We start from the raw sequence: 23,574 nt of genomic DNA, 5'->3' as shown, positions 1-23,574 counted from the left end.
GATCCCAGGTAATGTCTCACAACTTTAAGCTTTCCAAAAAACCCAAGAAACCAATATTTTGGTCAATGTAAACAAAATTCTACTGGAGATCCTCTTTAGCTTTAAATACTGCAACTACTGCCCAAGAAATAATCTTGACAGCTGGCTTTCCTATGCACAGAGTACATAGCATTGACCTGCTACCCAGCGCCAACTTCGGGTTCGTTTTTGTTTTCTTCTTTTAAAGTAGGATGATCTGTACCTTGTCCTACCTGTGCTATTCCATGCTTTGTGTGAATAATCATGGGTAAACAGTGTGAAAATTAGCTTTATTGTTATTACTGAACGTGTGAATATGTTTCTTTGGCTTTATGGATAAGAACGGGTCCATTCAGACTCAGTGGTGGCCTTTTAAAAAAAAAGTTTTTTATTTGTGCTATTTTTATTTACGATGCTGAACTTTGTCCTGAGATTAAAATTTTATAAACAGATTACCACATGGGTTGACAATTTATTTTAAAAGCCAACTGAAATGTCATCAGTGGAGAATTCGAGTTGAGTTTAATTTTACTAGGTTTTTAGAATATTATTATTTTTTAATGAGAAATTGCCTAACATCATAACGCCGGACGACCACTTCTTTAACTGATTTGGGCTGTCTACCCAACTATCACCAGGGGCATATTGCCACCTACTCCTGGGGCTGAAAAAGGGTTATTCTCTTCACAGTTGTTAGGATGTTTTATAATCATTAAGGCCGGTTTATAGTCGGTCGCGCGATGGAAATCTTGCGCGCAATCCTGAGATTGTGGCCTAAAAAACGTGTATTTTTATGATCGCGCGTCAAGATTTCCATCGCCCGACCATCGCGCGACCGACCATAACTCAGCGTTTAAGCTTGCTAAGACAAACTAGATAAATCTTCTCTTACTGTACATGTCTAAGCTGCTTAGTTCTTGTTCATAGGAAAGCATTTCTCATTTTGAATCTGCATTATTTTGTAAAGAAAAATGTCGGGTCTAGTAAATATTTTAAAGCTTTATAAGCCCAGCGGTCTGGTGGATTTACCCCCAAACATTGAGCTCTGAATCCATTTTTTTTTTTATAGTCCTGATACTTCACGGGGGCAACCAAGATGATTGCCTCACATGCCCCTTGGTGCCCTTCAAATGCTCTAGAATTTTACAATTTCCTCATAGGATCCCAATCAAGCAGAACATGCCTTGGTGCCCTTGCCGTTTCAAAAACAAAGCATACACTGTATGCTTCTTTTTTGAGAGGGCAAGGGCACCAAGTACAGACCTGCTGCATTTTAGTTTACAACATCATGACAATGGGAACATATTTTTTACTTCCTATACACCCCAGAACCCTGTTTTGATTTTTAAATACATTTTTTGGCCCCTGGGTGTTTTCATTCACTTACAAACCAGTCGAGTTGATTGGACGTGAAATATGCACGATACTCCAGGGAGACTGAGCTAGGCTTGAGGTTGGCAGCGCCAGTTTAGAATGACTTTAAACACAACCCATTATGGTCTTAAATAAATTATATTGAAAATGGAGGGGAAGTCTCCAGATGCCTGAAGCTATACACATTTAGGCATAGGGGCTTATAACACGTAATTTGTCAAGTGTAGTTAAGTATTCAGAATGACAAATGTTATGTATGTAGTTTGGCTGTGTCATATTGGGTTACTGTTAAATCTTGAAACTTGATATATTTTCCAACATAACATAGTAATACCTAGTTCTGTTGATCAAGGCACTTTACAACATTAGTTTCCCTGTTCATCGGGCACATTTTTAGACTATTCTTCTAACTTTCTCAACTCCTTGGGGACCATACAACTCCAAGCTGCTTCAATAAGGGAGTGGGATTATTCCAACCAATGCCCTCTCAGGGTCTCATTTATGCACCTGGGGGCTGGGTTAGGAAAATAAATTATACTCAAGGACATAAGTGTAAAACTGGGATTCGAACCCGCAGTCCAATGATTCACTGATTGTCCACGACACATCACAACTAGCAAATGACACCCATTCAATGTTCTCCCTCAAACCCTAATTTCGTGAACACCCTTATCTTTTCGCAAATGCTTGAAAGGACCAATTGTTTCTTTGTTGCATATTTGATCAATGTTTCTAGTAACATTTTCTTTGCTGTTTTTAATACAGCTGTATATTTTGTTCAATCCTTAATCCTTAAAATTAACACTGAATATTTATGAAATGTTTTCAAAAATTGCATTGTCTTTTGTTTGTTTGTTTACAGGTTCCTGATCGACAATAGGTGTAATGTTGCTGCTGTCAATAACGAGGGAGAGATCCCTCTGGACCTGGCTGAAGAGGAAGACATGGAAGAATTCCTGCAGGAAGTTATTGAAAAGAAGGGTAAGGATCAACTCTGGGTGCCACTGGGTTAGAGGCAGTGGACGCTATTGGTAGTTACTCAAAATAATGATTATCATAAAACCTTTCTTGATTACGAGTAATGGGGAGAGGTTGATAGTTTAAATTATTGTGAGAAACAGCTCCCTCTGAAGTGAAGTACATGTACTTTTCGAGAAAGAAGTAATTTTCCACAAATTCAAGACCTCAGATTTAGAATTTGAGGTCTCGAAATCAAGCATCTGAAAGCACACAACTTTGTGTGACCTACCGGACAAGGGTGTTTTTTTCTTTCATTAATATCTCTCAACTTTGATGACCGATTGAGCTCAAATTTTCACAGGTTTGTTATTTTATGCATAATGTTGAGATACACCAACAGTGAAGGCTAGTCTTTGACAATTACCAATAGTGTACAGTGTCTTTAAGTCGGCTTGTATAGCATGTTTGCTGTGGGTACACCTGGGCGTTCCTGTACATTCATTGTGGTTGGGAGTAGGAGGGTTGTGTCAAAAGTGCATCCATCATTTTGACATTTGTACGCTCAGGGAAAAAGCCTGACATTTTGTTCGATTTTTATTTTTGTGGTAAGGATTGGATGTTGAAAATGCAAGAAACGAGGAAGAGCAAAGAATGCTGACGGACGCCAACCAGTGGCTCAACACGAAAAACATCAAAGAAAGGAAGCACCCGAAGTCTGGCGCCACGTCCCTCCATGTTGCCGCTGCCAAAGGTTATATTAAAGTTATGAGGTGAGATGATTGGATAAGGTTCCATACTCAATTTCTTCTGATTGAACAATAGTTTTATTTGACTAGTGGGTGTGCTTTCTAACCGTCCATCGAGTGCATCTCTTTTTTTCAGAGTTCCAATATAAAGCTACATGTATGAATGAATGATATGATTATGAGTTGTGGCACAAAATGTTTCAAACTTCAAAATTTGGGATCAGTCTAATACTCAAGAAAACTTGTTCGGGGTTTCTGCGGATCCTTAAAAAGTATTAAATTGAACTATCAAAATTTAAGGACTTAAAAGATGGGTATACCTTTGGTAATCAATCCAATACTTTATGACCGTAAAAAATAACTTGGTAAGTTAACTATGAACTATTATCAACTATTGATATTGTTTTTGAGAAACAACTCCTTGAAAGGAATGTGGTTTTAGAGAGAGGGATTCAAAAACATTTCAATCTGTGGATTCAAACCCAAACTCTGCTGCTGACAACACCAGAGCTTGGGTTCGGTGAACTAGGTCACTCGGCCATGACACGCTGTTGTTTCTTATATAACTGTAAAAAGTATAACTGTTTTCCTTCCTACAGTATTCTTATACAAGCTGGTGCAAACGTCGACTCCGTAGACAATGACGGCTGGACGTCACTCCATGCTGCATCTCACTGGGGCCAGAAAGAAGCCGTAGAAATTCTAGTCGAGAACATGTGCGAGATGAGCCATAAAAACAATTTGGTAGGTGAAGTAATAGTCGTTATTTGACACTCATGTCTTGTATGGATTGGTCCTGATAAATACTGTCTTTATAGGCAACTTGGGTTTTGGTTTTGTGTTGCGTCCTGTTCTCAAATTTGTCTAGGCAGCACAGTGGTTGACCAACTAATCATAAAAGGAGTTTGATCAAACTTCTTCATGCCGCACTTGGTATTTACGCATAGCGCGAAGTTGTGCGTTCAGAAAATGTCTTTCATTGCCTGTATAGATTGCTGACTTTACGCTGTGTGACATCAAGTGCAAACTATCTATTGTAGCTTGGCTTACTATTGTCTTAGCAAATGAGCTTAGCAGCTTTTTACAAAAATTGCCCTTGCATCAGGTTTTGTTGAGGTGCTAGACGCTCAATTGTTGTAAGCATAGACTAGCAGGGAACCAGTTGACAGCAATACACATCTCATTTCATTTTCATCGCCAACCTGCCTCTTGGAACGACTTTCTATTGATAAGCCATGTTCGAAATAGTATGCATAGAAGCCCACAGCGACACACTTGGCATCAGCTACAGTTGCCAACTCAGTTGCAGGTTCAGGTGCCACCTTGAAATGTCCCAATTGAAATTTACAATTCCTTTTAGAGGTGTCCTTTAGTAAAGAGAAAACACATTGGTGCCCTTGCACTTTCAAAGACCAAGCATCAGCTGTCGATTTCACAAAGAGTTAGGACTTGTCTTATCTCGAGTTAGGATTAATCTTAAGGTCTGCACGCTACAGTGCAGGGTTGGGACTCGTCTTAAGTCATAAGATTAATCCTAAGTTAGGAAGAGTTTTTGTGAAATTTTCATTTTCTGCCGACAAAACTGAATTTATCAAGTGTTGTTTTGTTATTATTGTCTTGCAGGGTCAAACAGCATTCGACCTCGCCGATGATGAAATGTTAAGATGGTTAGAAGAACTCAAGAAGAAGCAAGCCTCTGTAAGTAAACCACACTTTCCTCTTATATGTCTAAGATGAGCAATGTAGGTTTTTAGCATCTCCCTCACCCTCCCTTAATTTTACCAGAGATTCAATCTTATCATTTATAAAGTGTTATTATGTGGTGATCCACTGGCTGCTGCTTCCCAGGTTGTATCGTAAACTTGGGTGTGATCTATGGCAAAATGGCAGTCACAGGTTGTATAGCTTTTGACTGGCACCCCTGTACAAAGATATTGACTAATGGGGACACAAGCAACATAGGGCTGGAAAGCTCAGTTGGTAGTGTTTTGATACAGTAATCCGGAGGTCAATGGTTCGAGTCCCGCTCCAGTCAATCTTTCCTTGTTCGAACTAAATTATTTAAAATTTACAAAGTCAGTTTCCCGTGTGGTTAATTACAATATAAAAAATAGTCTTAAATATGTTTTTGTGTCTTGTTCAAGAAAGTCATTATTGAATGGAAGCTTTATCCACACCCTGTACAATTCTCCTTTTTCTTTCTCCCCTGTCATCTTCCTCCACTTGTCCCCCCACCCCCTCCCGTTTCTCACCCCTTTTCCATTGTTTCTCTCCCCCTGCATGTAACTTGACTGCAGATGAAGAAGGAAGAGAAACACACACCAAGAATCGAGGCCAAGAACCCCCCTCCATTCAAGAGAAGGTACGCCACTGTTTTCTCCCTGAATAAAATCAACTCATACCACATCTCTTTCTGTAGTAACACACTTAGCCATGTTCTGGCCATCCTGGTCTGATTCCCTCAATCTAGTAACAGTTTCCAGAAGAATAGAATATGAAAAGGAGCCAAGCTGTTTGTTGCTGTGGCTCCGAACACTGGCTAAGGGCCGCATGCCAATCAAGGGGCTACGTCTATGGCTATTGGCTACTTCGGCAGTAACAATTTGGCCATAGCCACTGCCGAACAATTATTTGCATCGATACAAAAAAACCTACTGCACTGTGACAAATTAATGACAAATTTGAAATATCTGACATAATTTTGTCTTGTTTTCATATCACCTGACTGCAGAAATTGTTGTCTCTGAACAAAGTCTGGAAGAACCTTATATTTTAAAAATCAGCTGTCATTAAAAAACAAAATTGTGTACAGTTATACTTTGCTGTTCTTTTCATTTCTATTCAAAATCATCATTTGAATTTGTTGCATGATGGCGTAGCCTATTGTTTTGGGGTTCACATCTCTTTACATTTTGAAAAAAGATCTTTTCCCATTTCTTTGAAAAGCTGTTAATAAGTTTTAACGGATGCGTTATTATTATTTTAAGTGGACTTAATCTCTCCATTTCTGTGCAATTCTTATCAAACCAAAAGTTTTGAGAAACACAGAATCCTTTGCCGAAATCACTTTCTAAATGCAAGCCTTTTTTGTCTGAAAGCTGAAAAGGTTGTGCTGATTTAAATTGCGCAGTTTTGTACATCAAAGCCTGCCACATTGTCCTTCAAACCAGAAACATAAAATTTGTTTGCACTCCCTACACTTATCAAGCAAGCAGCATCATTTAAACACCTTGCACCAGCAAGATGCACTGCACGCCAACACTCCATTTTGGGGGCCACTTTGCTGGCAACTTTGTGGACCACTTTATGGGCCACTTTTGAACTGGATTGCAGTCAACTGTGGTGCATACTTAAAAAATGGTTGGCCCCCAGAATGTTGAATGGCACCCTTCAGGTATTGTTTTAACATGGCAGACTTTGGTGTACAAACCCCTGCCTCATAACACGTCAGAGAAATGGAGAGATTTATTCTGTGAATCTTATGTTGCTTTTCTATACGTACTCTGTGTTCATACATTATAGATGTTGCCATCATCCTGTCATTGCATTTCAATGCTTTGGATTGTCTCTTTGCTGTACATGTAACTCGATGACATTGTGCACGTCTTTCATGTTTTGCTGATTTTCACAACGAATTATTAAGCATTCACTAAGACATCGTGAAAGTTTCCTGCAAGATTTCTTTGTTCTTGCGTGTTTGTTAAATAACATAGTGCTAAAACGTCCCCACTACAGGAAACCAATAACTCTGTTCATGTAGTTGGCTGTAACTTATAACAAGCAAGAAATAAAACTGCATGTTGAAAATATTGTTAATTGTTCGAGTTTAATCAGCTTAATACATTCGCTCCGAGTTAACATTTCAGCCACAGTTCACTTACAAAAAAGAAAACTCCCCAAAACAGCAGTCAACTTTTAAATGAGTCAATAACTAAAAAAATTGCACAACTTCTTTATACACAGTGAACTGTTACACTTTCCATTGTAGAAATTCCACATTTTATTCTAGTGTTTACGTAGAGTAATATCTTTCCTTTCCTTCCACTTTTTTATTTTATTTATCTGCTACTGCCATCTTCACTGTCTTTGCTTCTAAACCGTGGTTGGTTTAGATTGCCAAGTAGTCTCAAAAATCGTCCCGAGCCAAACTGGTATATATTATATTTTAAAATTCCTTCATTCTTTCAAGTGAAACCACCCTGCCAATGGCGGCTGGGATTCCTTCGGTTTCGCTTTTTTTTTGCTTGCTTTTAAATGGGTCGATGTCATCCGTAGGATGCGGGTGGGCTAAGCTTTTTTAGTTTGCGGTAGCGTATTTGTCAGTAAGACGGCGCTTGTAGATGAAAAGTAGTGTGGCCATAGACACATGTCAGTTGTGCGTGTTGTAGGAAATCCAAAGGGATTGACCGATATGTCTTTAAAATGCCAAAGCGTTGCCTTTTACTATAAAGTCAAGAACTTAAGGTTGGGAATGCCTTCTGTGTCGGCTGTAATGCTAGACCATCATTCTTGCAAGTTTTAACTCCAGCTTTTTGTACATTTTGAAATACAAAACAGGAACTGACCCCAAATGTCATAAAGCTGCTTAGCAGAAAACACTGCTTAGCAATTTTCTTTCCTAATCAAAATTCAAATAGGATACCAGTTGCACCTTATGGAATATTTGCTGGTAACCTGTTTCTGCTAAGCAAGATTTGTCTGTGCTTAGCAAGTTTTTGTCTGTACAGGCTTTTTTAAATTCCAGGGTCTGCTTAAGGGGAGCATCACAGATTGTGATTGCTCTATAGGGGTTTCACATGATGATATTTCAGTATGTGAGGTTTGAAATACCAAGTCAGTTTGAACTTGAATCTTACATACACTCGCAAGGGGTTCCCATCTTTTCCAAGAGATGACTAAGTCAACCCGGCTTTGAACCACCCCCCCCCCCCACACCAGCAAAGGCCGTCAAAGAAAATGGCTTCTTCAAGAAACCTACACGCTGGTTAAAACACCCACAGGGGACTAAGGGGTTTTAAAATGTCTCATGGTTGGAAGAGAAACAGCTGACTGCATTGGGAGCCTGGCTGATGACATGTGTCTGGTAGCGTCTGGTCTGTGACGTAATTACGTCATAGCAGGCCTAAGTGCCGGCGAGGTACGCTGCAGCGGTTTTCTCATGATTGCTACTCTCTGTTTATCTGCTGTGCCTGTGAGATAACAAGACATTCCTACTGCTAAAGGGATATGTGTGTTCTCTACACACGCAGCTGTACAGAGCCTTATAGAGTTATGATCTTGCGAGAAAATGACAACCTGAAGTTCTTGTATTGACTGTGCAAAGTCTTGCGCGTATATCGAAAATTGGAAAAAACTAACTTGAATGACGGTGATAGTACTCTTTGAAATTGAATCTTTTTAATTTTTTATATATACAAAATTATTTTACAAAATATTTCTACATGTATAGCAATTCATTAAAAATGCAATTTCACCATTTATACAATAATTTTGGTTTGAACAAACCTAATTTATTAGAAATTCACCCCATCGGTTTTGCTTGTGGTTTATTACTTGATTTTTAATTAAAACAAATTGTTTGTTAAAACAAATTTGAAACACAATTAAAACTTGGGGAGAGGATGCTTATATTATGGAAACCACATTTGCCAATTACACCCGAGTTTGTGTGACCATTCTCTAGTAACCGCAACCAGGGGTTCAAGTCTTACTCACACGTTTTATTTTTTGATTTGTTTATTTAATTTACTCTCATATATTTTTATTTTCCAACGAAATTATATATTTTTCAGAGCCATAAAAAAAATTAAAATAAATTCAAACTAAAATATTTGAAGAAACAGAATCGTGCACACGTCAAACTCAATGTAGTTGGGACTGCCTTAGTCCCAGAAGTTTTAATATATGCGCAAGACTTGCACAGTCTATTACCTTGACAATGTAAAAAGTCTCGATGCTGGGGCAAGTGACAACGGCTTACTGACAAGACTAGCTAATTGTGGCCAAGCTACTTTAGAAACGAGTGCTTAGCTGGTATGGCACATTCATACCAGCGTCTTACATGTAGATCTGTAGATACATCCAGTGGCACCTAGTGCCCCTTTCCCCCCTCCCCCATGATAGTCTCACCCCAACCCACCTAGTAGAGGTATTGTACCCAGTGCCGTTGTACAACGTATAAGTTCTTTTAATGTACCTAGGCCCTTTATTTCACTCCTGAAGCATGTTCCGTTTTTTACACTTCAAAAAAAATCCTTTTGATCGCTTAAAATCTGTACACCTTGTGGTAATAATCAAAGCTGTTGAAAACTAGACTGTTGGAAAATTACAATTTGATCCCCATCCCTTTCAGTGTTTTATTGATACTGTATGCCCTGATTTGCTGTTCTGAATTGCATATGAATCCAAGTCGCCCCTTGACCCTCCCAATCTCTTGACCCCACCCTGCACTCCACCCCATCCCACACCCACCTTAAGATGATTGAGTATATATTCTTGCATCTTTAACTCAAAATCTAGACACTAAAGCCCAGTTCATACTTCCTGCAAATGCAAATACCGTACAAATGTTGACGTCACATGTGTTTTCGCAGCCAATGTTTCGCAGCAGTTGTACACAGTTCAACTGTTGCGAACTGTTTGTTGCAAATTTGTAATGTCAAAATTTGTATTTGCATTTGCAATCGCAGGAAGTATGAACCAGGCTTTTTGAACCTACTCCAATTTAAGTGTCTAATGCATATTTCATGATGTTCTGATTGCTGGTCAATCAAGTAGGGTAGGGTTTAACTCTATCCAATCCACGTTCAATGCTTGGGAGAAAATTACTCATGTGGAACAAATCCGGTGTACTCGTTAATCCAATGTGATTGGAGGACATTTAAATATTTTAATACACCATAGACCTTTTTCGCAAATACCCATTGCGCAAACGCCAACCTTTCAATGAGGTGCATGCTGGTCTAGCCAGCATGCACCTCATTCAACGCCTAACGCGCGCGTACCAAGTATTTGCGATAAGTTCTATGATGTAAAAAGTTTATCCAGCCCATCCTCGTCTGTTCCCATGCCACTGGATGTATCAACATGTTGGGCGCTGAGCAAAAGGGGCTGCTAACATTTTGTGCTGATTAATCTTAACGACCATGGTCTCTGCTTCTACTGGGGTGGTAAGAAACGCTACAATGTAGGCCCAGGCCTGATAATTGCATTGGTGCCCTTGAAATGCTGAAGTACAATTTTACAATTTCCTCAACGAGAAAATGCCATGGTGCCATCGCCCTTTGGAAAACAAAGCATACAGGCTTGTTTAGGCCCTATACTCCTGTCTGCTTGTGTTTTTTTGTATGAGGGAATGACCATGAAGTAAAATTGAATAGTACCATTGTGTTAGAGGAGGGAATCAGATGGCCATTTGATTGGTCGTTACTGTTTAAAGACACTGGACACTATTGGTAATTGTCAAAGACCAGTCTTCTCACTTGGTGTTTCTCAACATATGCATAAAATAACGAACCTGTCAAAATTTGAGCTCAATTGGTCGTCAAAGTTTCAAGATAATAATGAAAGAAGAAACACCCTTTCAGATGCTTGATTTCGAGACCTCAAATCGTATGGGGTCTCAAAATCAAGTTTCTGGAAAATTACTTCTTTCTCGAAAACTACGTTACTTCAGTGGAAGCCGTTTCTCACAATGTTTTATACTATCAACAGCTCTCCATTGCTTGTTACCAAAAGTAATTTTTTTATGCTAATAATTATTTTGAGCAATTACCAATAGTGTCCACTGCCTTTAATATCAATGGTGTTTGATCATATATACCCCAAAAACGGAATGTCGACGTATGTCTGTCCCGACAATATACACTGCCCTCATTGTCTCAACACACTTTGTCAAGACTCTTCCTCTTTCTTCCTTCTTTGGTGAGAAATCCTTGTGCATTCTTACTGCTTGTAGTTTTGCATTGAATGAACATGCCACCTTCTTAGCAATAGAACCCATGCAACGAATCAAAACGACATGTACTGTACATTAACCTGTAGCTGGGGATCAGCTTAGTTGAATGTCATGTACATGTAGTTACTCCATTAACCACCAATCGTAGAGCAGCACAAATCTTTTTGAGTCGAAACTCGCAAATAGAGCCTCGTGTCAAACATGCATTAAGTTTTTGCAAGCATTTTTTTTTTTACTTTGTTTTTTCTTCCCCCACCTGATGTATTCAAGTTCATCAGGCTGCTTTTTTTTCCATGGCTCATGATTTTTAATTTGTTTTATTAGAGACCACTCAAAAAGTTAGAAACCATAGTTTTGCAAATGCTCACCACACGCTTAGCCACTTGGGTTAGCCATGATAACTTACACCAATAAGTAACTGGGTACACCAATAAGTAACTGGGTATGCACAACACCCTGAATAAAATAATTCCTTTTAAGAAAAAAAAACACCCCAAAATTGTTCTCGGATTTTCTTTTCTAATTTCAAGGATATCTTCTGAAATCTTTGCTCTCCAATACCTTCACAACATGGAGAATTCTTTAAGTATTTTTTTCTTCTTCTAATTAAACCGTCAGATAATTAAAAACATGCTTTCAAGATACGTTGCTGGTTTTTGATTTGATTTTTTTTTTTAGTTTATTTATTTTGCGAAGGGTTAGAGATTTTCCTCTGCTGTGTTTCTGGCTACTCATCTGGCAAGATTCAATTTGCGGAAAGTTCACATTACAGTTTCAGATTAACCTTCCTCATGACAAACTAATCCATATTGAACATCCTTTGCATGGCAAATCAGTTCTGTTCCATTCATCACCTAATCTATTTCCTCAAGTTTTTTTTTCTCTCTCCTGCATTTAAGACTATACTTTGAGTACTACTTTTTTTCTTTTGATTGAAACTCGTCTGAAAAAAAAAAAAAAAAAAAATCAGTTGTGTGTGAATTCTTTTAATATTATTTTGCGACACATTACTTTCGTAAGAAATATGTTTACTTGGTAAAGTTTTTATGGACAAGACAGAAAATGTTGATGAAAGTGTAGAAATAATGAGGGAAAAACAAACTGTTTTTTGTAACATAAGAAGTTGTTTGCGTAAGGTACAAAAGAAAAGTTACATACAGTTACAAAATGGAAATATTTCAAATTTACACTCAATTTGTTTTGCAAAGAACACTCCCCATCCCATGCTTTAGTTTATTAATACCGTCACTTCATTAAATAGATATTAACACATTGAATGCAATAATGAACTGAAAGTTGACATAAAGAAATCTTCCATGTTGTGCGGATGAGATAGAAAAAAAAACGAAAAAAAAAAACCCCGCATGTAATGAACTGACCAAACAAAAGCATGAGATTACTTCACAACCAAACGGAGAGTTTTTAGAATTAAAAAAAAAAGGTGAAAAAACACAAAGGGAGATGGACACATGGCTGACCTTTCTGGCTCTTTTTTTGCATAAATGTTTTTTGCTTCTTTTATTCCCCCAACTCCATCTTTTTCTTATGTGTGCGTCCCGTATCTTGCGTTATCTGTGTCCCCGAACCTGTCCCACGTACCCCTGTATCTCCCCCCTTTTGGCGCTGACTGGCAGGTCTTCCGTTACACGCATTAGTGTTCCTGATCGCAACATGCTGCTCCACCAAGACATGTGCAAGGAGAGGAGGGAGCTGGAACTCAAGATCCACGGCAAGGAGAGTGAAAAGGACAAGGTAAGAAGAAAGAGTAGGAGGAAGGGATTTTCCTTGTGTGATTATAATTTCTTTTAAAAGAAGATTTTTAATTTTTTAATTTTGTTTAATTATTCTGAGTCAATCCTGTTCCTTCGAGGTGTCACCTCCCTTCTGTCCTCCTTTGTAACCTCATCCTTCTTAAAAACCAAACCCTCTTCCAGTACCTCCCACCCCCTTTTCATCAATGAAACTCCTTCCACACATCATTGAGGCAAACATATCTGGCCTTGTCCTTCAACATCCCTTATAAGACGTCTTCACATGGGAGAATTAAAACCTCATTACAACCAACCAATAATGTATGTCGAAGCAAGTTGAGATAGTTTTGCATTCGGGTAATGTTGCATGTGTTTTTAATCCCTTAAAAAATATTTGGAAAATTCAATCTCACAATGTAGTGGTTGGGGCTGAAAATGGGTGACTTCTGGGGAGAACCCTAAATTTCCCCTTGATACATTTCTCACCCCAAAGCAGTCTCACTGATCTGCATTTCTAAGCTCCAACCCATGACCCCCCCCCCCCCCCTGCCTCTACTCCTGATACCACCACCATACCCATTTTCCCCCATTAATCCACCGCCTCAAGTGGTTTTCGTTTCGTTTGATGGATCTGTTTTCTTCTCTCATCTCCTCTCTCCCTTCCCCTAACCTCTTTTGACTTGACTAACCTCTTACAGTCTGCGGGTGTAAGCAAACAGAAGACCCCTTCTGGTCCAAATCGGGGACCATCGGTAGGTTTGTTTTTTAAAATATATTTCCAAGTTGGTCACATCACGCACTGTTTCCCTTTATTTTTCAGACGTATTGTAATATTTAGAACTGAGTGTCTTTCTGTGTGTTCGTGGATAGTACATATGTTTGTTAATGCACACTTTGGGTCAATAAAAATGGCACTAAAACTTTGCTTTAAAAAGAAAAGTAAATACAACAAAACAAAGCGGCTTTGAAGTTGCTTCGCAAGAAAGCGTCCTTTCCACTTGAAACAAAGAGCTTACCTTAATTTCTATCCCTGAATATCCCCTAACGATACCTGCCTGGTGGTGATCTTTGACATTTTCTTCTTTCTTTCTTTTTTGTTAAGGGGGGGGGGAGGTTGTTCTATCCAAATCATTTTTGTTTTTGATAAAGGGAATTCTGCCCAAGGTATGGTATCATTTTGAAGAATATCATGAAAAAAAGTTAATCAGGCTGGTAAATTATCAAGTTTGTAAACGAATTTCCTATAAACACCTCAGTAATTGGCTTTGTTTAAAGAAAATTCGTTTCCAAAGATGACCTTTTTTGTGGTTTTTGAGGGTTGTTTCATGTACATTTTTTGTTTGGTAGATTGTATTCTAGCGTTAAAAATCCAATGAAGGTTTTTGGCTAAAGGCTTGTTCATACTCGTTGTTAGTGGTAAAGAAAATGTATTTATTATTATTATTTTCATCGAGCAATTAAAATATTTGACGCTACCATTGGACATCAAGTATGGACAAGCTTTTAATGCAAGCCATTCTAATTTTGAACACATTTTTGTTTTCTTTAATTTAATATGCACAGTGTGGACCAGTTACACCTACTTTTTGTGTTGTAAACAAAGAATTGTTATCTTTTATTGTGAATGATTTTTTTGTTTGTTTAGTAAATTTAGCTAAATATTGGGGGGGGGGGGGGGGGGTGACCTTACAGTTACATTTCCTTGCTTTCAAATAATGGTTAACCACTCACTTGCATTATATCTACTTGATTGCCTTTTAACGTTATCAAGACCAAATACAAGAAGCTTCCATCTTTCTTCTCTGGAAAGCGCCCTCTGTTGATAGCATTCTTAATCCTTGCTCCAGACCTCTATCATACATTGCTGTCTGTCTTTGTCAAGCTCACTGTATTAATACCAACAAAAAAGAGGCCCAGACTAAATTTGTTCCTGCCAGCCTCATTCTGGAGTGGGTATTTGCGGTCGTAACCAATAACTTTTTTGGACATCGGCCATTGATAAACCGACGGCCAATTCAATCAACACAGTTATAGATGGATTGCACATGACGTCATTGACCAGAATTTTCGATGAAAAGTGCAGGCGTGAAAGGCTATCATTGGCTGATAGTTGTGCGCAAGGGCGTACACGCGTGCACTTTTCCATTGATTATCATCAAATATGGCGGTCGATGACGCTACATGTATGTGCAATCCATCTATTGGGTAAGACCGCCAAAACGTACCCCTAGTCACTCTGAGATGAGCATTGACTTTAAGAAAAAGGACCATGATGGCGATTGAATGATAGAGGTCTAGCTGGTTGCTTGGTCTATCAAACCATCCATGAACTCTTCAGTTCCCTTTGATGTATTCATCATTTCCGCATCCCTCGTTCAAATTCCTGTCCCAAAGTTCAAATTGAAGAGAAGACGCAATATAATTAAAACGGAATTACAAGAAAACATGTTAACCCCGAACCAGGTAAATGTTACGACTGTTAAAGTCGTTAAGTTTCCTCGACGATAAAGGTGAAGTGTTTTTTTTTTCTTCCACTTTTTAAAAACTTGTTGTTTTTTTTTTGTCCACTATAATTGATTGCTATTTACAGCAAGCAGGCATTGCCAAACGGAAGATAACCCCATGGGTCGCTCAGCGGCCTATATTCCCTGACTTTCAGGGAACCTCCTTGGTAGGTAGAGATCTCAGCTCAAGCTGAAGCTTTCAGGGGCTGCGTGTGCAAGCAAAAAAAAAAGAAGAAGCAAAACTTGGTGTCTGGAATTTAACTTTGTGTGTGATTAAGTAAGAGTTAGCGTTTTTGTTTTCTCAAGCCTTTCCAAATATCATGAATCAGTATCATGTAGTAATCATAGAGAAAGGTCTTTATGAACTCATGTTGTGATAGTTTGCTGAGCAAGTCATTGCTTTCGGATGCTTAAATGTTTTTTTTTAGGGGGGGGGGGAGGTAGAATAATTACAGTCCAGTTCTTTACCTTCTTGCACCGTCCTTAAGATATCGTTCAGTGATTAATCCAAAAGAATATCAACATGTGTCGATGAAGAAAATGACCTGTGAACGTTTCATTACATTGGCTGCAAGTTCTTGAGTTTGATCATTTTTTTCAGACTCCAACTTTTGCACTCGATGCACATATTCCACATTCCTGAATTCCACTGTTTAAAATGGCACTGTTATTAAAAAGATTTAGTTAAGGACTACATGTACGTAAAACCGTAGATGAAAAAATCTGGAGTGGGGGTGGGGGGGGGGCAGACAAACCAAGGTACGATTCATTGGGAAGCTTGCTCGTGCCATTGTTTAATAAAAATTCCAAAAAATCATGAAGCATCAGTCATAAAAGCATGAAAATGTATCATTTTAAAGGGGTATGTTTTAGCAATGACTTGCATTAGGGACATGTACATCAGCAATTTCACCGAGTCCAATCAATCGTTCATGTAGAGTTGCAATCTCATATGCATCACAAGCAAACATCAAATATAGTCTAGAGGTTTTAGGTTTTTTTTTTTTTTTTTTTCACTTTAGTTTATTTCACAAGACTTGTCAATATTGGTAGCTCAAAAAGTAGAACGAAAACATAAAAAGTAGACGTTTTTATGTGCAGTATAAATTCATTAAGAAACAGTAGGTTCGAATCCCACCTGAGCTGTTCATACCTGCGGATGTGGTTTTAAAATCCAATCAATGAAAGGCAAAACTAAACACAGTGGCAAAGTATTGCAATGCGTGAATTCTATAGTTTGGTAAAAACAGTATATTGACTATGTAGGTAGGCATACATGTATTGTAAAGTACATGTAGCTGTTTGGTGTTGATGATGTGCACACTTCTATGATACTATATCGTCACTGTTGCAGATGAGCTTTTTCAGTGGAGCCACTAAGCACACAAGACTGCTAAGCATGAAAAACACTAAGCATAAACATGTTACCAGCCAAAAACGCATGTATTGTGTATTGTCTCTGGCTAGTCTCCTGCAAATATTTTTGCTTAGCAGATAAATTTGTGTAAGCGCTACTGTCTATTTAGCAGTCAGTGATACTGAGCAGATAGTGCTAAGCGAATTTTTCAGTAAAAATTAACAGGCCGGTAACCTATTTCTGCTAAGCGGTATTTTTCTGAGCTAAGCATTTTTGTGTGCTTAACAGCTTGATGATGTTGAGCACAGTTCCCCTTCCTCTAGACACACACCCACACGAATGTTTGTAAAATCACTGTTTGGATGTTTTTAGTTGATTGCCTGTTCAGACTTCAAGTCTTAGGCTTAGATGAAGATATTTACCAGGTGCAGTCTAAGTCCCACTTTGATAGGTCAATATTCTCTGCAACACCTATTCTTCCCTTTCCAAGTCCCACTTTGATAGGTCAATATTCTCTGCAACACCTATTCTTCCCTTTCCAAGTCCCACTTTGATAGGTCAATATTCTCTGCAACACCTATTCTTCCCTTTCCAAGCCGTAATGTAGAAACATTTCACTCCAACTTGGGAAACACAGAACCAATTCCAGTCAGCAGAATCTATTGCAAAGCTGCTTTCCTGGCAGCCTGTCGTTGCATGTTTACCAAAATACTAACTATAAAGAGCAATATGTATGTGCTTTTGCTTCTGAAAACACTAACAGTCTATGATACACATGGTTGTATGCGGCCATTTTGAAATGCAATAGACTGTTTTCATGAAACATGCAAATTGCACACTCAGCAGAGTTTTCTGACCAATAGTTTCTGTATAAACGCATGAATGTAATAACAAAAACATATGGGAAAGTGAGATAAGGTATAAACGGTGATCAAAGTTCTGACCTTGGGAAGGGGAGTTTTGACATTCGATTGAACCATTGTAGGACCATTAGATTTTCTAAGTATTTCCATTTTACATGCACATGTGTGATACTGCATTCCCTCAAAATTCATCTTCTTGTACAAAATTTTCATTCATGAATCATGTGTGAAGCATAAAGAATCAGCAAAAAAAGAATCTTGTGAGGACAGACGCTGAAAATACATCAGCGCAAGTGGCTAATTGTACAGTATGGTGGAGGTTGCTAGGCCGTGTAGAACCATACCCAGGAGATTGCTGAGTGCGCCCATAACCAAGAGCTGCCAACCCCCCATGATTCCGCAGAACTGCCCTGAATAAAAAATCTGTCCTTGTTCTGATGAACGAATTTGAAAATTTTCCTGGAAACTTGTTCCCTCTTTATGTTGCATGTCTCTCAGATTGTTGTACAAAATTTCCTGATTACAAATGTTGGCAACTCTGGTATAGCTTGATGGTGAACCTTTGATGAATGGGACTTTTGTGGAATTATCAAATGACCTCACCTGCATACTTTATGCATCCTCATTGGTCGATTGATTTGATAGTAATGCAAATGTCTCGTCAATCGACCAATAGTGAGGTAGCGCAAAAATGCGCATCCAAATTAATCCGGGGCATTTTCCAAACCTCAGATTGGGCTCTGGCTTGGGCTCAAACATCAATTTGGGAACAGCGAATATTTTGTATGTTTTTTCTGAGGTTTGGAAAAGCCCTAGGACATTAGTACCCTAGTCGCACAAGATACGTAGCTCAGCCTTCTCCTGCTATGTTTCTATGCTGACCTCGGAGTGTGGCGCATTGTATTTTTTTGTCAAATAACAGTTTGTGCAAGTTAATTCAAATATGCAAGTTTTTAGATCAACAGATGTGACAATGGTATGGTAAAGGGGTGGGGTTCTTTAATGATATTTGATAAAGGGCAGGTTTTTTGCAGTCGTTTCAAAGGAGGCCAAAGCTAAAAAAGTTTTTTTGTTTTATGAAAACGAAATGTTGAGGTCGAAAATCGAAAAACTAATCCCATCTTTGGTTTGTGGGAATCCTAAAACCCAAATACTTTTAGATTTTGTAAGTTTCAAGTCCTTGTCTCATTGTAAAACATGGCCAGTTTGGCTTTCAACATGGTGAGGTACTCGAAAATGATACAACCAGCAATATTTCTAATCAGTTGGGGTGGATAGTGTAAAGACGATTAAAATTATTCCGGCCTTTTACACAACTTTCCATGCTGTTGATTTTTAGTCAATTTCAATATCATAAATGTCGCATTTCAAATTTCTCTAACTTTAAATTATGCAAATGAAGTTGTTGTCAAACCACCAGATGTCTTACGCTATATGCAAATGATGTTTTGGGCGTCAATTATGATTGTAAATATTCATCGACATGATGCTTTTGAAAATACCACAGCACTGCACTTTTCTGAACAAGGTTTCACTTATGACACTTATGACGAGGCACTTATGACGAGCGTCTCCAATTGATCAGAAAGTTTCACCAAAGGTCACTTGTTGTTTACACAGTCATGCAAAATGTGTTACTTTGACCCCTGTCATGGCGAACGGAAAGTTGCTTTAGGAGGTGCGTTCCGCGTTGTGCAAAGGGTCTATAGATCTTTCATTAGGTGCTACCGTATTCTTTATAGTAAATTTGATTGTTCCCTAAAACGGTACAACACAACTATGAAGATCAGTGGGTAGAGCTGCTTAGATCTGGGAATAGTGTTTTGTTAACAACTTTTAAAATTGCTAAGCAAAAGAAAACCAGTATGATACCAGTTAAGAGAACCCGACAGAAACCTGCTGGTACCAAGGACATGTTCGGACAGTTTTGTGAACTAATACGATTATTGGGAATTTGGTGTTGATAGGCAGAGAAAATGTAATCCAAAGATAGGTGAAGATTAATTAACGTGGGGTAGAGAAAGTGTCTTGTCCACTTGGAGTCTTTGTATCAGTGTTGTACTATACACGCCCAACGAAGCATGTAAGTAAAAAAAAATTGTCCAGCGAACCAACAATATCCCCAGTAAAATCTGTTGGTACCCCATCACTTAGCTTCTGTATTCAAACCCCAAAGTTGTAGTGTAGTCTGGTACCTGACCTGCATGCAATAAACCCACTGATGCACATGTTGGTTTAAAAATAAGTCTGCACTCGGTACCCATTTCCATGAGCTGCGATAAAACCTGCAAAGCAAATTTCCTTGGTAACCAGCTAACACCTGACAACTGACAGAAAACGCTGCGGCAATGTCGGATATGGCTTTTCAAATGGCTATGGCTAGAGAGCATACGGCTGAAGCCAGTTGCCAGAAAGCATACAGCTATAAGCAAGTTTGGATGGCGACCAGACTTGAATAGACCGACTAGACTAACCAGAAACCATAGAGCACAGGGAGATTGACTATATCGAATTTGAGAGCTACGTCACAGTTTCTGGTCAAGTCTAGTCACTCATCCGACATTGCTCAATGCCAGTACATTTAGTAACCATAGCCAAAAAATGGTCAGTATAAAAGCGGGCATTTTCTCTGCATATGTTTTACAATTTTATTTGAGTAACTTTAAGCAGCTCATTGAAATGATGATGGCTTCCCCCTCGTTAAGTGATTCCTTTCTCACACTAATACTTCATCCTTCTTCTTCACTCCATCCTCTATCCCTGTCTCCTCATCCCTCCCTCGGCAACAGGAAAAGAAGACGATGCAGTCGTCCAGCTCGAGCGAGAGTGACAGCGAGAGTTCCGAGGATGACAGCAAGAACCGGCCCACCAAGAACCGCGGCAACCTGAACCATAACAAGCCAGCTGAGGTTAACACTAGGCAAGCTAATAGATCCATGAACCTACCCCAACAGCCTGTTACGCCATCTACACCATCAAAGAAAGAGGTACGTCTGAAGCTTCTTCAGCAGGTCCTACCTTGTAACTTTAGCACCTGCTTAGCATGTACATACAAAATAAAAATCACGAAAAGAGGTTTGCGGTAACGCCATGTGAAAATCTCTTTTGAGTAGTGTTGGTTCTAAAAAGGCTCTAAAAGTTTAGTCGTTAACCACCGTTTCTTTTCAGAACTAACACTATTCAAAAGAGATACTCACGGGGTGTTGCCACAAACCTTTCTCAGATATACTTTCACCATGCAAATTTTCAAAACTTACCTCAAATATAAGTAATTTATTACAGGTTTTTCACGGTTATTTTCCAAACTTGTTTGAGTTTCTTTCATGCGAATCCCTTTTGAGAGAGTTTTTTTTTTAATAGACCATGCAAGTCCCGCGCATATTCAAACATTTTTGGAACCACTTTTGACCCACAGACATTGCTTTCACATGTTGTGAAGCAAACGAACTCGGGCACTTTGACAGGTCCCATTGTTTGAATACACGCAAGACTTGCACGGTCTATAGGCCAGAGATCCAGTTTGAATTCAACAACTTGGAAAACCAGGATGCTGTTCATTAACCACACTCTACTCGTCTGTTACCCTAGGTTCCCAGTTTTTCTCCGAAGCCCCTCCAGCCCCAGAGGCAAGACTCCAAAGAAGACACCCCAGCATGGCGACAGGGTCTACGCAAGTCTGGCAGTGCCAGCACAGTCCCAGAAGCCAAACTCAAACCAGAGAAGGAGCCTGAGAAAATACCAAGGTCTGCGTCCAGTCCCAAACTGACAACAACCGAAGAGCGAGCCAAGGTAATTCCTCATCCAACAGCTGGGCCTAGTTCCATACAGCTGCTCCAGCACTTGCAATTTTCTGCTAAGCAAAAATGAGCAGAGTACCAGTCATAGATTGTACATATGAAATGGTATTTTAGCTGGTAACCTTTTTTCTGGTAAACAGATGTTTGTTGTGCTTAGCTGCCTTGTGTGCTTAAGCTGCTCTATACAATTAGGTCCTGGTCCAATCTTATAGAGCTGCTTAATAAGCAGAAATTATGAGCAGGATACTAGTCACCGATTGGTACATGTGAAATGGTATTTGGGAGCGTAACCTTATTTTGTTGAGCTTTTTGTTTGTTTGGCAATACTGAAATTAGTGATACAATGTGGGAACTGGCAGCATGGGTTTTTCAGCTACATGTACTATATTGCTGCAGTACCCGCTGCCAAAAACATAGGATTCGTACTGCCTCTAGCTACCGGGCAACCTCGGTAGTCCTGTTGGTAAGACACTGCTCTAGAATTGCAAGGGTCGTGGGTTTGAATCCCACCCGAATCCCACCCGAGTAACATGCCTGTGATATGTTTTCACAGGACTCGGGAAAGTACTGAGTATACAGTGCTAACACATCGGTGTATGGGTAAAAACCAAAACTAATACATGTTCTATGATGTGTATACCTATGAACAGTGTTGAGTTATCAATTTTACTATGCATTCTCTGCAAGCCTTAGACATGTAGAATATCAATGTATTACTAAGAAGTATTTTGGCCCAAACTCATCAAGTGACTACTTGTACATTTTCCATACAGCAATCAGCTAGCGAACGGCAGGACCGGCTAGGGCGGCTAACGGAAGGAAGAACGGTGGACTCCAGAGTGACGGCTAAGACACCGGAACCAAAACCAGAGGATAAAACCGGCAGGTAAGTTTACATCACGCACCAGGCCTAAAATTACACACAGGCCACGGCGGCCATTGCCTCTGTTGCCCCTGGTCTTGGCCTTGGTGCCCCTACAAACAAAATTCCATTGACTAAGATTTTCCAATTTGCAAAATGAAAATGGCCTTGCACTTTCAAAGATAAAAATTCCAGGCCTGACGCACTCGTTGCTGATTGGCCCTGCGAATATCAGGTGGTGTTCTTTGGCTATTTCTATTGGCTACAAATTTTGTGAAAAGAGTGGAATGTACTGCTGAAGCATTTTTGGTTTGTGAAGGTAAATTTGACAAGTTACCAGTCACAAGCGACATTTTGGCTTGTAGTCAGTTTATGCTACGCACATTGATCCCCCAAATTTGCTACCTAAGAAACCAAAGATAAATACAAACGAAAAGTCTCCACAGTGGAATTCTAAAGAGAGGGATGTCCCACAAATAATTGTGTGTACAAAGTCTAAAGGAGGATGTAAAGTACAGGGACAAAGGACAGAACAATCAAAGTCTCCCAAGGGATGCAAAAGTGGGCATGTGTGATGTTTGTTCAGAAAATCTTTTAAAATTGGATTGGCTGAAATTTGACTTGGTCAACTAAAAAATATAAACATATAAAAATGGCTGTACACATTTTGGACACAATATTTTTCTATGCAACAGAATTATGCAGGTGACTTTAATACCCACCTCTCTTGTAATATTTTTCTCTGATCTTCATCATGATGAATTTATTGTTGATCTGTTTTGTAATTTTCTTGTAGTTTGTTCTGCTAATCTTTTATGAAAAGGGACAAAAACGCTTTCGTTCCGAGCTGGATCATGACCTCAAGAAAACATTTTTTGAAAAGTGTCCTAGAGACCTGGGCCTCAATTTCATAGAGCTGATTGCCTAACAATTTTCTGCTTAGCAAAGATTAGCAGGATACCAGTCACAAACAGCATGATAAAAGTCTATTAAATTGGGCCCTGACCTTTGAGATGTTTGTACTGCTAACATTGAGATTTTTTTAATTTATGTATAAAAAGCAAAATTGAAAACATGAAAGAAGAATGGTAAAAGAACAGGAAACACGCAATCAATATTTTCTTTGTTTTGAAAATAGCAATTCTATTTGTGTGTAAACATTTGCAAAGAGCAGTTTCAACGTAAACACTTCCAGCCGGTCACTCATCCAGAATCCTTGATACTCTCCAAGGATAAGCGTTATTGTCGTTTCTTTTCCCCGTTGACAAATGCATGATTTTGTTTCTCTGACTTCTGATCCCACATTATTAAACTTGCTTCCAACACCTCTTTTAAGTGCATGCCCCTCCCCCCATTGCTCCCCAAAAACTGTGAATTAAAAGTTA

The 23,574-nt window shown here is 39.0% G+C and overlaps 1 protein-coding gene across 9 annotated transcripts in view; it reads left to right on the top strand.

Moving 5' to 3' along the window:
- Window positions 1-23,574, top strand: part of LOC117291423 (protein phosphatase 1 regulatory subunit 12A-like) — an 82,242-nt gene that overhangs the window by 19,861 nt on the left and 38,807 nt on the right. For 5 of the 9 annotated variants that reach the window (XM_033773084.1, XM_033773086.1, XM_033773080.1 and 2 more), the window contains exons 3-14: window positions 2,255-2,373; window positions 2,963-3,122; window positions 3,698-3,842; window positions 4,722-4,796; window positions 5,396-5,460; window positions 7,211-7,249; window positions 12,711-12,807; window positions 13,505-13,558; window positions 15,397-15,477; window positions 20,320-20,517; window positions 21,119-21,319; window positions 22,101-22,213. In XM_033773084.1, coding sequence (XP_033628975.1) covers window positions 2,255-2,373; window positions 2,963-3,122; window positions 3,698-3,842; window positions 4,722-4,796; window positions 5,396-5,460; window positions 7,211-7,249; window positions 12,711-12,807; window positions 13,505-13,558; window positions 15,397-15,477; window positions 20,320-20,517; window positions 21,119-21,319; window positions 22,101-22,213 — 1,347 coding nt within the window. Of the gene's footprint in view, window positions 1-2,254; window positions 2,374-2,962; window positions 3,123-3,697; window positions 3,843-4,721; window positions 4,797-5,395; window positions 5,461-7,210; window positions 7,250-12,689; window positions 12,808-13,504; window positions 13,559-15,396; window positions 15,478-20,319; window positions 20,518-21,118; window positions 21,320-22,100; window positions 22,214-23,574 lie in introns of all 9 variants that reach the window. The other 4 variants (XM_033773079.1, XM_033773078.1, XM_033773081.1 and 1 more) reach the window with 4 other exon arrangements.

Source organism: Asterias rubens, chromosome 6 (genome assembly GCF_902459465.1).
Source record: "Asterias rubens chromosome 6, eAstRub1.3, whole genome shotgun sequence".
NCBI lineage: Eukaryota > Metazoa > Echinodermata > Asteroidea > Forcipulatida > Asteriidae > Asterias > Asterias rubens.
The sequence above is the reverse complement of the archived record's forward strand: the minus strand, read 5'-3'. Positions and strand labels throughout refer to the sequence as shown.